Source organism: Solea senegalensis, linkage group LG5 (assembly GCF_019176455.1).
Source record: "Solea senegalensis isolate Sse05_10M linkage group LG5, IFAPA_SoseM_1, whole genome shotgun sequence".
NCBI lineage: Eukaryota > Metazoa > Chordata > Actinopteri > Pleuronectiformes > Soleidae > Solea > Solea senegalensis.
The window spans coordinates 17,648,505-17,663,656 of record NC_058025.1 but is presented as its reverse complement, the minus strand read 5'-3'; the positions used below and the strand labels follow the sequence as shown (position 1 = coordinate 17,663,656).

The following is a 15,152-nucleotide window of genomic DNA, read 5'->3' as shown; positions in this document are numbered from 1 at the left end:
CCTTTGACATAAATCCATGGGTGACATATGGTTTGGGTGTCCATGTGAACCTCGTCAGAGAAGGAAAATCCATTTCCACTATTCTCCTGCTATAGCCACACTGAATCCCCCTCTATCATCATCCCTTGATACTCCTACCCCTCCTCATTGCGTCCACTGAGCCAGCAGATTACAGATATCATTATAATGGACATCCTGGCAGGCTAGCTGTGATCCCATTTAATTTGCCATGGACTGATATCTACATAAGATAATCAGCGTTTTATACCTGAGAGTAAAGACAGAGAGATGAGTGACGCGGTGAATGTGGATAAGACATTACATTACAATTAGAGAGAAAAGAGTGACCATCATACTACGAAGGGAGAGAAAGCAAGAGTTTGTGTGTAGTCAGAAAGAAGATGGAGGGACAAAAAGAATGAAATGCACTTGTCAAAGTGACGGCGAGCCAACATCTCTGAGCATAGATGTTGAACTCCGCTTGAAAACACTTTCATTCACACAGTGTATTTTTGAGGGCAGGCCTGCCCAATTATATGTAGATAAAAGGTGTTGTTCTGTTAAAGTGTACATTGCAGGGTAGTTCACCCCGTGTGCAATTCAAGACATTGATCCGTGATTTAAATAGTTTGTGGATTTCTTGTATAAAGTCAGTCATATTATCACCTATAGATTGAGTTTTCACATCAACAGCATTTATTCCTCCCCAATCCAAGGAGTGATGGCCTACTTCCTTTGCACATATTTCAGCTGAACTCTTTATAATAGACGCATTGCTGTTTAGGCCGTACTGCAATGTGACTGGATGAAAGTGCTACTCAACACAGTTTCTGAGAGGCTTAGTGTTCTACCTTAATCTTTAATAGGAGTAGACCATAATGAAAAATTCAGGATTCTAGCTGTCTGCCTGTACAAGCTGTACTACTGAAAATTTTCAGATACACTGCATAAAACTCTAATCTAATAAATAATATTGATTTAAACTCCTCTCAAAAATAACAATTTTACTTTGTTTAGCCCATCCCAGCTGCCAGATAAGTCACATGGGTCCACTTGATGTTTACACATGCATCTGCCTGGAATAATAATTAGTTTGAACTAATTTTCCCCCCAAGAAACCTTTAATTATTTTTGTTGAAAACATATATTTCTCCTTATAAATCTGTTTGTGAGCATAGACTACGTATAAATCATGGACATAGTCTAACATAGCCGCTGGATTGTGAGTCTCAAAAAACATGTGCGTAATGGACACGCTGTAAACTTGATTTCATGTGCGCACACATTAATCTTCCCATTGCGAGATGGATAGATACAAAAAGCAATTCAGCATTCTATGTATGGCTTGTCAAGCTATTCTCCTTGAGTATAAGCCACCCTCTGTCATTAAATAGGCTCCTTACCCCATTATCCCAAGGTGCCTTTTTTACTTTTACCCCACACTTTAAAACTACATTTTGAGAGCTCGCTTAAATGTGCAGAATCTAAATTCAGGAAGTTGTGTTTGTCCTTTAAAACCCCCACATAAGCAGCTATTTGGACAGATCAAAGAGTCTTTCTGAAGTGACACTTCAGAGCTTTACCACTGGTGAAGCTAAATAATGAGAATAATAGGACCCAATCAATGTTACACTAAATAAAGGTGTCTCCCTTGGCTTGAGAGTCTCAACAATGTGTTGCCAGGGTTTGACATCAAAACATCCAGCTCCCATCTGTCGAGTCCACAAAGTAATCAGGCTCACAAAGGATGATCAGAAAAATGGTGGGAATCCATTTTGCATCACTAACGCTAATGAGATCAACATGGCTAAAAATACTGTTTAGCTTGTATTATTATTTATTTAATTATGCATCAATCCCTGGTGGAAAAAAAAGAAAACAAAAAAGGAAAGGTTCTTCCTCAGGATATCCACCTTCTGAAAAATGTAGTGTGACAGCTCCAATGTCAAAAGCACAGCCTCCAAAACCAAATGATGGCAGACTATCTATCTATCTATCTATCTATCGCCATTTTAAGAGTTGAACTCTGCGCCATTATTTATGATGAACGCAGTGGGAGATTATCAGGGTCGTTTTTTTGTGTTTATCTGTTATCTGCCACCTCCTCCTAACAACGTGATCAATGACACATTCATGCTCGCGTCTTGGATCAGTCAGCCACTTTATCTGTCTGAGTGGTACTGCAGCTGCCAAGAAGAAGAGGAGCGGCGCTGACTTATAAGGACGACAATGACTCCATTCATGTGTCTAATTTAGGAGTGGCTTCTTCTCTGTCTAATTAATAATTTACTTGGCCATGAGTTACCCTCCCCTTTGTGGTATAATCATCGTCGTCCATGCAGCGCGGTGCACCTGCACTGCAAAAAGGGGAGTTCCAAGGACTAAACAAGAATGAATGTGAAAGATGACAATGTGTAGTTGTGGAGTGAGTTATGTGACAGAATGTTCCAGTTTGTGCACACTAGGAGAAGCATACTGCTCTAAAATGTTATTGCCATGTTAAAGGAATCCACAATGTATATTCACTCCCCTGGGGGAGTGGTTGTGTCACTTACAGGCTCAGCTGGATTGGTTTATGTATCACAATTCCAATGTAAACACAGTTCTAATGCACCGGTTGGTCATAAGCACAATGGAGGTGTGTGTGTGTCATATACTATATGTGGAAGCACCAAGAGTATAATATGTGCAATTGGATTTTTGTCAAAAATGTTAAAATAAATCCCACAAATTGAGACTCCACCCACACATAACATGATAATGGTTCATCCAGCCCCTTTTCCACAACCTTGTCTGAGTTTTCAGTTTCATATTTCCTCCTCATCGTTTGCTCTGTATAAACAAATAGAATTCATCTTTTTCATCCACTTAGCTCTTCTGTCTTGCCGATTAGCAGTGAAGGGCCGGGAGACTGGGATGATCTACAGCGGATGGTTCCAAGGATATCCGACGCCAGCGTGCCTATGTGTGTGTCAGTGGGAGTCTGTGTGTGTGTGTGTGAATGTACGTGCGCCGTATAAACGAATGCAGTGCTAGTTGTAGGGCACAGCCAATTAAAAGAAGCCCCTGAAGGAGCATGCTCATCAGGATGCAGTGAAAACAGCAGATCCACTCTCAGATAGCCTGCTGCAGCTTGTGTCACTGTAACAGAGGCGTCAATACCATGAACCCTGCTCTCGGCTTGTGGTACAAAATACTAACGTTTTCATCCTTTTCAGTTAGAGCCTTCATGTAGCTCAAGACATTAACAGATATTTATGAAATCCAATATGTTTATCAGTGACACAAATGATGCCTTAATCCTTTCATTAAACCTAACATATTTGAACAATAACCTGTGATTAAGATTTTCAAATGATCATGTTAACCTCAGAATCAAGTCCACAAATGATGTCACAAGCCACTTATAAAGTGGACTGATTGTTATTTATGAATTACAGTGTAATCACATGAGCATCCATGCATTACATTTGACTTCTAGCAATTACATGTTCTATTTGAACTACCAGTTATGATACTGTCTGTTGCTAGAAAGGTTTGATTGTAAAACTGGATGAATGGGTGAACATTTATTCATGCATTGGCTACCGCTTCATCCTCCACATGAGATGAGCATTTAATTGGATGGCAATTGTGAGAGTAAGCGAACATATTTTGTTGTTAAGAAGTAGAACATGCAGTGTTGGGCAAATAACACAAAGACAAGTGGAAGCAAGTATGAATGTCTGCTGCACTGGACTGCATTGAGGCTTTAATCATTGTTCACTGATGCCAGTGGCAAACTCATTAGACAATGTTGATGTGTAGCCGCAAGGGAATCACCAAGTCAGAACAATTTACCTCTTCTCATGATACTCTTTCTATACTTTTAGCATAAAAGTGTGTTGTAGACATGCAACCACATTGTTATAAATGATCAAGTGGTTAGTGGTTCAAAAAAATACAGGGCATGTATTGCTTTTAGATTATAAAACGCAATTTAGTCTGTGCTCAAGCTTAATTAATTACCAGTCCAATTTAAGGGTGGTGGCCTTGAGTAACCCCTGTGGGTGTGATGAAGTTCACCAAGTATAGGAGAAAAATAGAACCGTGGAATATAAATGTCCCTCGAGAGTGGGAGTGAACATTACCAGCATGTTACAGCAGCCAGCCTCAGTCACGTACATTCCACCGGGAGAAAGTTATAAAAGTCAGCGAGTGTCCAGATGAGATGCAGCACACTGTGTGGAGAACATGTCTTAATTCAACCTTCTTTTGAATGCTGGACCTCCTTACAGTCCGCACGGCTCGGGCCATTAACCAAATACAATTCAGATACCACTGCACTCGAGTCTCAGCAATCCACACATTTTCGAGTAATCCTACAGCTTTAATGTCACAAGAACAGGGGCGGTCCACTATCTGATACCTAAACCATCATCTAGCACGGACAGATGCACATTTGTGACAGATGGCCCGAGAGGCAATCTCTTCATCTCTGAACTACTCTTTTTTGAGGTTGCTTTGCAGTGTAGGCATCTGTTACCAGAGCTTGACTGGCAACCTTTCCACTGAAGGGATGTGTATGCAAAGCTGCTCAGCCAATGAAGACTCCCTCTCCCTCTCAACTGCCATGTGTTTTTGGTCAACATCTCCTGTTCTGGGCTAGATTTTCCCAAGGTTGGATATGCAGAAATCTATAGTTCTCTGTTAGGCTGAGAGGTCGATATGTAATAATTATAATATATCATAATTCATTTAAGTGGGTATTTTTTTTAATACTGGGTTGACAAAATTGATTCTTGACATCGATTGACACAATGTAATATTTCTTGTTTGACATGGTGCGCTGTATTTGATTTAGATAAATAAATGTTACTTGTGGGGTCATTGACATGTTTCTTTCCGCCATGTTATTAATTCTACTGTATAACATTTAACAATAAATAAATGAATTACCCGAGCTCTCATCATCCCACCATCATAATCAAATAATGATTTAATCCAAATGTTTTGTTTGTTTGCTTATTTGTTGTTTTTAAACAGATGTCTTGACTCAAAACATTAGCAGAATGTATTGCTTTATCTGCTCTCCTTGGAGCTACATGGGACTCTGGCACAGCTAATGAGCCTTATTATTCTTCATAGCTAAATGTCTTGCTCATATTTCTTGGGAAAGTTGGAGACAGGGAGTGTCCTGAAATGCAGGCAAAAAAACAAGAAATGAAAGCCAGAAATCGGTGAATCAGATGTATTGCTTAACAATGTTCCCAGCATCGGGTTGTTATTATGGAAATGAAAAATGTCCACATACTTTCTCTTGAATACCCCAAGAGAAGAGTTGTGGTTTTATCGGTCTCATTGCTGACCAAAGCCAATTAAGAGGAAACAAACCTCAACTAGAGCCGAGAAAAGAACACAAATCCTCATTGAGTCAGCGTGAACAGCTGCCAATTCATTCCCTCCTATTTTTCTGCGGCTTCCACGCAGCTGATATACAGCACACTGACTGGAAGACACACAGTGTCCAGGCAGACAAAGGGCAGGCATGATAGGTTGCATAACCTTCACACTCGGGAATTTTCCTTGCACCCTTTCTCCCTTCCCTGACCGTCTTTCCTTCCACTGCCTCTCTCGTCCTCAGACCTCCCCACATATACCCACAGAACACTACACCCACACACATATTATGCCTCACAGCCTGCACTCAGTGCAGTCACATTTACTGTACACTCATACAAACACAAAGATGGATCAATTTACCGCTCCCTTCAGGGATGATATGTCTCATTATAACGTTGACTTTGATTCCACCATATTCTGCATTAAAATCAACAATTCATATTCTCTAATTGCATGCCTTTTATTTCTTTATGACGTGACATGTTCTAAAATTCGTCTTGAAAACAAAGATGCTGCATCTTGTGGCCCATTTTGAAAACAAATGGGGCAGTTTTTTTTGGGCAAAACAATAACAAGGTTAATACGCTAAAAAAAAAATGTCCTCATTAAGTCGAGGTTTACAACTTCCAGAGAGAGAAAGCTTTCAGTTACACCATTATGGAAATCCATTCATTTGGGCTTTATTGGCTTTGCTTGGCAGTAGACAGGGAGCAAAGACGCCCCTGAGCAAATGCTTCCCCACAGAGGCATTCAATCATATGTTGACTGGGTGAAAAACAGTGTAAATTAAAGTCCCACCTCACTCTGACTCTTTAAACACAAGACACAGCAGGCTATATTTTCTCCCACCAAATCAGAAGCCTGAAAGTTGGATCCCAGTTATAATTGCAACAGGAAAAAAATAAAAAATATTCAGACATACTGTAGGTGTGTGTGTCAGCAGCTTGGTGCTAAATCACGCCAGTGGATGGATGAAGAAAAACCTGCTTGTATGGTCTGTGGGACCCAGAGCCTTTCTATGCCAATGAAGTGGAGTGTGTATTTGAATTTGCATCACCCTGTGACATATCAAAGAGAATGTATGAGCAGATATGCCTCTTTGCAATTCCTATCTCGGAAAATCAAAGTTACTCAGTAGGCCCGTAATCTGTGGCTTTCTCGACATAATCCCTCAGTTTAAGCAAAGTAACGAACAGCACGGGGAAGAAACAGTGTGTACTGCATGTTGCATAAGAACTCTTCATGTGGTATAGTCATTTTGTCATGTTTCTTGTTTATTAAACACCAACCTACGTCCTTAGAGGGACCAACGCTGAGTCTTAAGGTCATCTCTGGGGTCCTAGTTAAGGTCAAGGGTCTAGAGTTAGGTTTAGCCAGTAAAGACAGACAGTGTCCTCATATAAGAATAGCCGTGCACATGTGTGTGTTCTGGCAGAGTGTGTGCAGGGGTGGGGCAGGGTGGAGATGATGATGATGATGATGATGATGGGGCTTTTCCGCTAACTAGTGATGGAACAAATTGAACGTTGCACACATGCATCTCATCTCCATGATGATGGTTTTTCAAACATCCTTCGCCATGTCAGTGTTATTCTCTCTGTGCTGCATTGAACACATTAACAGGGACCGGCACCATCAGGCCTACAGGAACACATGCAGACACTGACATGATGCCAGGTGCTTCTTCCTCCACCCTGCCCCCAATTCATACGCACCCGTTTGTGGCCATTTACAGTGGAGTGAGACACCATTTTTAGCCTCTTTTTTTTTGTTTTTAGAAAATCAAGACCAAGTCGAGTCCGTGAAAGCTTCAAAGCTCCACATTCACTCACTTAAGCAGCATCCTGAGTTGGATGAAGCCACACTAACATCAGTTATGAGCTGAGGAGTTTCAGAACAAGGCGGTGGGTTGTTATTGGGCCGCCAAGCGAACCATCTGCAGACTTCTCCTGAAGCGCAGCCCACAGCGTCCTGAAGGGCTGGAGCGGATGCGCGGATTAAGTTCTGATACCACGCTGATCATATTGACCACCACGGACCGCTCTGTCACGCGCCTTCGCGCGCGCTGGCGCACTAACACACACACACACACGCACACACACAAGGGGCAAGAACAAAATCTTCCCGAAATTACAACCCAGACCTCAGAACCATTGAGTCAAGGTCATTTACAGTGGCAGTTACCAAAAGTGACATGCTAGTTGTTGTTAGTGTGCTCTAACGCACAGGAGAAACTTGTTACTGTGCAGATTAGATGTGTTCTGCGCACATTGTCAGTCATTGTACCAGGATAAGCAAAGCCCGGAGGAGCCAGCAGAGCAACTCCAATTAGGACACGTGATTTAGCTTTGGCTGTGTCCGATCTCCACAAAGCAGAGACGCTGCCCGATGTGGATGTCATCGGTGAGATAATCCGTCAGATTAAAGTGAAAACTTTAGTTAATGAGCAGCCTACTCACCATCAATAATAACGGTCTTCATGATTTGGATGCGGGTGAAATCCAGACGGTGTAAAATCCAAGTCGAGTGTATCCCAGCGCGCGCGGAGACAGATTAGATATCCGCTGTTTGTGGCAATTTATGGGTGACTGCAAATCCAGTGAAAGGTGGGAGACGGAGAGCCTGAAACACCCCGGCACCCTTCAAACTTTAGGCTTCCCGAGTGGGGAGCCACGTCTCTGGCTGCACCAGAGCTCAGTCATTTGGACGAAAGGTTTGAAAAATAGTCACCAATAAACATCCAAATTTGGATTTGAAGACTCAACGCGACCAGCCGACACCTCCCCAACACACAGGACGCGCAAACGGCTCCGTTGAAGAGCTCAGAGTGTTAAATCAGAGGAGGAGAATCAGCGACACAGGAGGAGAACCACGGTCTGATCCATCTTTAGATACCGCAGAGCATATCCAGTTGGATAAGTTGTCCCGTTGTACATTATCCCAAGTGTACACAGGGAAAAGTGTGCAGCGGATGCGCACTGGTGCGCGTTAGTGAGCGTTTACCACAGGGAGGTGATAAGGGAGGGAGGGGCAGCGAGGTGCGTGAGGTGGAAAAACAGAGAGGCGGAGAGAGAGAGAGAGAGAGAGAGTGGGGGGGAGATAATTCAAAGATGAATGTTTTATGGGTCTGTGTCACGCTGCAAAAAAAAAAGACAAAGAAATGCCTAATCCAAGTGGATTTTGGATGAATATCAGTCAAGGAAAAGAAAAGATGATTGTTTTAAAAACTAAATGCACTCTGCACTCATGCTTGAAAGTGCTTTGTGAATAAAAAAATAATAATTATATACATTCGTATGCGGTGTTGTCTGTCTGGTTTTACGACGCCCACGGTTGTTTGCAGAAAACCCCTCCGATAAAAAGAAATATTTATCGGGAAAAATGCTCCATATGACATAACTGATGGACTCTGAAGTGAAACTGAGACTTAATGATTTATTCACACAGACATTTCTTCCAGCGCAGAGCTGCACTCTATGAATGTTTTATGTGCACGAGGAGGTGGGTTTGATGTGGTGGGTGGGAGGTTTGACGTGAGGCGAATCTATTTGGATCGGACACGACCAGACACGCATACGCAAACGAATCCCGCCCCAAAAGGCAAGCGAAGAGCCGGGCAGGCCTGCTGGTGGGATTCGCGCTTCCTCTTTGGGATCAGCAATTTGGCTGATCCCATGTTCAAGGCGGAGTATGTTAAAGACCAACAGAAACAAACACACAGGGTTGTGCAGCTTTTCTTCATTGACTTCCATTCATCTGGACTGCCTATACCAAGCCTTATCCCTAACCTTAACTATAACAAGTTCATGCTCAGAAATAATGTCTGCTGCCCCATTAGGACCAGGTTTTAGTCTCCACGAGGACCACGGGTCCTGACAAGTCAGTATTTATGCCAGAAAAGATCCTAAAGAAGTAACAAATAACCTGATATTAAAATATTAAATGCATTATCCTAACCATCTATCTCCTCAAAACGATTATGGTTATTATTAGTAGTAGTACTATTAGTAGTAGTATTGAATGTCAGTACCTGTATGCACTGAATGTTCTTGCACACAATCCACTATTCACTTAAAAACAAACAAACAAACAACTCAACCGAAAAGACTCCGAACACGCTCTGACGACGCCGATTGGGCCGAGGAGCAGTTCGCCGTTGCTGCGGTCCGCTGTAATGCAGGTAAAGCTGAAACGCTTTGATTGGGTTCTCAGCAGCTTGATTTTATCTCTAGGTCCCACGCGCCCCCTACCGGTGAGGATGTTTTTCATTTTCAGAACCGTCCATGCAGGATGATTCCCCTTGCTCGCCTCAAGAGACAGTAAGAAATCACACTCCATGTGCCTCTAATCGCCTGCAGATACAGGATTGAACTCACAATGGAGAATAAGCTGTACTTTCTATAAGAGATTATGGAATATTTCCATATCCTGTACATCCATAATGAAGTATAGGAGTGTTTTCAAATCATACAATAAATCATTCCCTTGCAACAGAAGCCGCTTTCAGCAGTACATTGTGTATTTTTGAGGAACACGGGCACAGAACCAAAATGCTTGTGTTAATTACAATATGGTATAATGAGACAGGGAAAAAAAGACAAGAGATTATCAGAGGGAGCAGGTAAACATATGGTGAACCACAGTCAGGTGGGTGGTGTCGCTGAATGAATCGGAGGAATGTCCAGTCAGTTAATCCCAAGCTTACAACTACCATGAATACAAAATCACATAATCAGAATATGTCAGCGAGCCACTCGGCTTCTGCTCACAGCAGACATCGGCGGAGCCAGATGGCCAGTAGAGACAGGGTCCAAAGCTGCCGCAGCAACCCACTGGGACTGAGGTCACCTCGTGAGAGAGAGGGAAATGCTGTCACCTTTCAGAGTTATCTGTCTCCCGTGCTTTATTCGAATCCCAACACATGTATTTGTGAGGACTGTGACGGGAAGAGCAACGGTTTTGTATTGATGAAAAAAAAAGAAGTATTAATGACGAGCAGGGTGCAGTGTACTTGACTGTTATACCTCCTCCAGCTCATTATGCAACATGCCTACTCACTCCTGAAGCCTCCACTCATTCCATTATAGTATATCACAATGATATGCACCGGCAAGTGAAAAGGACATAGGTAAATTGTCATGGGAACTTGGAGGCCGGAGGCCTTGCACGACGAGCGACTGTAAATTAACTAAGGGCGGATCATTGCTATGCAATTGAAAAAAAGAGAAGATTGGGAATCTTTAATTCATGACAGTAATGAAATGAGTCAAGCTGTTGCTTCTCGATAGCTCCCTGGGCTAAGGCTCGACTATTCTTTTCATCACAAGTCTGAAGCATTAAGAGGACAATGAGGGCATGAATGACTTCCTGTAAGTTGGATGTCCTAATAGCACTGAAGCTACTGTAAGTGCGCTGTTAATTACAGAATATTTATGACGGAAACGTAATTACAGATGGAAGACTATGAGGTTGGAGATTTACGCTGTGTGCTGTGTGTTAACGTTTATTATTGCTGTTATTAATATTATAAATGAGAATATCCACCCATATAATATTGCGCTGATAGCTGCAATAGGGAGGTAGAGAGCAAGGGCTCAATAGGTTCAGATGAAGGATGCAGTGTACAAATATTGTTGTCACATTGTAACAGGTGAAATAATATGCCAAGAATAACATAAATTACCCAAATATGAGCATTATAGCTGATCCAGTGTGTATAATTTAGTGGATCTACACTATCACTGACCACATTATTTATAATGAAGTTTTTGAAAATGTATTTATGTTACCTTAGAATGAAATGTATGATTACCTTGAGAGAGAATCGTCTTACACGGAGCCCTCCATGTTGAACTTTGTACAGCACAGAATGGGAAATCAAATACTCACTATGAAGGATTATCTATTTTGTTTCCATACAACCTGAATGCCACTGTGGTTTCTGAATGAACGCAGGTGAAGAATGGTTATTTACTGGTCACAATATGTAACTCCACCCCTTGGTGCCACTAAATCCTACACACTGGTCCTTTAATTGGTGCCGCTGCTGTCATTACATCAAAGTGTTGAGTCACACTGTCGTCTGACAGCACTTTAATACATTAGCCGTTTTCTACCCATCTCTCTTCTTTCCAATTTTCTCCTGTCACCCCAACCATTTAAGGCAGATTTTTTTTTAATATTATATTGTATTTAATTAAAACTAAAATTCACAGTAATGAAAAAGTAATTGTAATTTATTTAGGCACTTTAAATGAGAGTTGTGTCTCTTTCACACAAACAAACGCAATAAAACAAACATAACAAATACACACACAAATAAAACTGACAACAGATATATGGTAATTGAAAGCAGATCCACCATCTGCCTTTTCTTCTCCTTCTCTCAGGTCAGGAAGTATAAATAAGAAGAAGAGAAAATGCAAATCTTCCTGGGAGAGAGGAACCCTGCTGGCTGAGTTCCATGTGTGCAACAATATAATATGATGGGTAAAGCCAGTTAAGAGCAATGATGCTATTTTTTTTAACACTGATCGTTGGGATAAGAGTTATTTTTATTGGTTTTGTAATGTGGCACATAACAAAGAAATTGGTGGATTGTTCCTGTAGGTAACATTAAACAAGCATGCACACTAATGTGCGTGCGCACAAACACAAAACCAATATTTAAAAGGCATCACAATATAGCAAAGCAACAAAACACATTCAGTCGAAAAGTCTTGAAAGGAGTAAGCCCTGGTGCAATGTTCTTTTGGCACTTTTTTGTTGTTGTTTTTCTCCACATTAAAAGCCAATTGTAGAAAGTATTAGCATTAAAAAAAAGTATTAAAGTGGTTTCATTGCCTTTTCCCACAAATGGGGTTGTTTTATTAGTTGGAAGTGACCATAATGGACAGTTTGATCCAGTGGTCTAATATCCCTCTGTGCCTTAATGTAATTTTAAACGTCTGCATATGCTTGTTTGTATGATTTTATTTTATTTTTTGTGCAGAGATACAACTATTGATGTCACTAACCATCTTTATTGACTCTCCGCAAAAAATACAACATGTTTAACAGCTTATTTATAGAATTACCAGTCATGCATGATCAAATCTTGTCTTGAGCAGAGCTGTTAGAAAGAGCATAGGATTCAGGGAGCTTTACACATTCAGTTTTTAATGTCTACTACCACACAAAATATTCACATATCTGAAAGTAAATCCAAACTAAAATGTATACATTAAGCCATGTACACAAGTCTCTACTGTACACACAATACAGTACACACTATGTATGCTGTGTGTGTATTATTGCTTCCCTAGTGTCTTATTATAAAGGGTTATGTTGTATAAATTTGCCAACATGCACTGATAATCTGTTCTTTAAAAATAGTCTTAAAATTGCACTACACCAGGCTGTGGTAAGGCAGATGCTGGCACCAACAGGGAAATTACTTGCAATCAGCTTTTTTACAATCGGCCACAACTACTACTGCTGCTGTTTGCTGCTGCTGTTCGCTGCCGCAGCTACTGCCTATTTTTTTTTATTTTTGTGTCTAAGGGTTTAAGTGATAAGAGAATATGGGTAATTGGCCGATGGTAAGACTGATAAGGCTCACCATTTGCCATCGAGGAGCAGAATCACATGTGATAGAGACTTATTCCCTCACACAGGCCTCTACGTTCTGCCTCATGCATGCCTTACTTCATTCATACATTAATTTTTTTTTTCATTTTTTTATTAGTGTTTTCTTGCTTATCTCCACCCCTCTCCCCCCCCTTTTCTTTTTCAAAACATCTTACGGGACGTAGATAACGCTCCATTTTCTCCCAGCTCTTGCTCATTAGGTCTATGAGTCAGATATTAATTCTGGCCCGGGTGAAACCCCTGCCACCATTAAGATCTGGTGACAGCTCATTTTCCGTGGTAGAAGACAATAGCAATGATGGAATTGTTTCATTTATTTATTTATTTATGTTCCACGCTGCAACCTCATTAACTCATAGGAATAAAGACAATATAGAGTTGTTTGCATTAAGCTGTAATTATGCTGATTCATTCACTTTCTCTTTCTTTTTGTCTTTTTTTTCTCCCTCTCTCTCTCTTTCGCTCCCTCACTCACTCACTCTCTCCTTTTCATTTCCCATTTTAATTAGATTCACCTCTTTCCAAACTATGACAATATGGACTTTTGACTCGTGAATCAAGCTCTCGCATATCCATCACCTCCTATGTGGATAATCGTGTGCAAGAGGAGGGGGAAAAGGGAGGGAAAAGAAAGGTAGAGGGTGATGGAGGTCTACAGGCAAACATGCCATATGTCTTCCCCAGCTGTATATTACCAGGCTTGACAAGGGTACATGCCTTGTGTGGGTCAGAAAGGACATACTGTATGTGAAAATTTACAATGCGCCTTGGCTTGCTGTCCTTGATTCCCTCTTTTCAAGAAACAGCCAGAAAGAGAACAAAAAACATAAAGATAGTGACAGGGGAAGGGGGCTCTGTGCATCCGTGAATTTGATTTGCTCTTATCTATAGGGTGACAGAGGCATATGTCATCCAAAGTTCCTTTTCAGTGCTCAAAAGATACAGAATCATAAATAAGGATGCAGGACAAATTGACCAACTTAATTAGTGAACATCATCTTGAGTATTCATTATCAAGTCTACCTACATCGTATGGTTGCTTTTTTTGTTTGCGTGGCAGTAAAAAAATATCTATAACAAGGCCTAACTTCATTCATAACAACAACAATAAAATAATATGGTGCCCCACTGTGCAACACACCAGTTACTGGTTATCAGCACTTTTGGTGTGTGATGTTTTTGTTTTTTTTTTCTGTTCATTTTTCGCAGATCCAACGGAACACACCTTTGAGTGCCAACTCCAAAAAGACAGACATCAATAAATCAATTTGAAATTTAAAACAATACATTTCCAGTGATATAATATAATAATTCACAATTCACAGACTTTTTCTGGGCCTGTGTGGCTCTTACAGTAAGCAAGTCATAACTTAATAAGAACTATCTGTGTTGCTGAAATAAACGATTTGGAATTGAGGAAAACCTGCCTACGTTTTTATTACATTAAAAACAGCAGCTCCCTGAGGGCGTAGTATAATTTACGCTGTTTGTGAAAGTGCTGGAAGGTTGAAATAACACACATATAATTTTGCCTTGCCTTGAGGGTAAAGATATGGCATTTTTCTTGATATTTCCTGGGTAAGGGGAGGACATGGGGGCATTAAAATAGGCCTGCATCAAAGGCCCATACTTTGTAGTACATTTTGAGTATACAGTGTGTTTGCACTGGAAAAGTGACAAAATGCAGTTTACACAAACCAAATTATATGAATACGATTACGACTGATTTTTAAATCTGCTGTATGTACACTATTCCCCACACAATGCAATGCAATAAAGACGTGTAAGAGCAGATCAGCGTTGGGGAAACATTTGAATTAGTTGATCATTGTAAATATTCAGTTATTTATTATTTATATCGAAACAACAGATTAACATTTTGCGGTGTTACAGTACGTGCTTTTTCCGATCGCACACCATTCATGAAGGCGCCTTTGGGTTTAGTGTCTTTCTCAAAGATGTTTTGTCACATGGATGGGAGGAGCTGGGGATCACATGACCAAACTTCTGGTTAGAGGATGACCCACTCTGTCACCAGATTCACGGCAGCGAGAGGTTGTAGGTGCAAAAAGGAAAAGAACAAAAACGTATCGCATTCATATACTGTTTTTAAGTTTCTGCATTTTGAGAGGTTGTCTTGC

The 15,152-nt window shown here is 40.9% G+C and overlaps 1 protein-coding gene across 1 annotated transcript in view; it reads right to left on the bottom strand.

Annotated features, from left to right (window-relative positions):
* rtn4r (reticulon 4 receptor) overlaps positions 1 to 8,389 on the bottom strand; it is a 41,934-nt gene extending 33,545 nt beyond the window's left edge. The window contains exon 1 of the mRNA XM_044027190.1: positions 7,842 to 8,389. Within this exon, the coding sequence (XP_043883125.1) occupies positions 7,842 to 7,863 (22 nt within the window). The 5' untranslated portion in view covers positions 7,864 to 8,389. The remainder of the gene's footprint in view (positions 1 to 7,841) is intronic.
* Between the last annotated feature and the right edge of the window lie 6,763 nt (positions 8,390 to 15,152).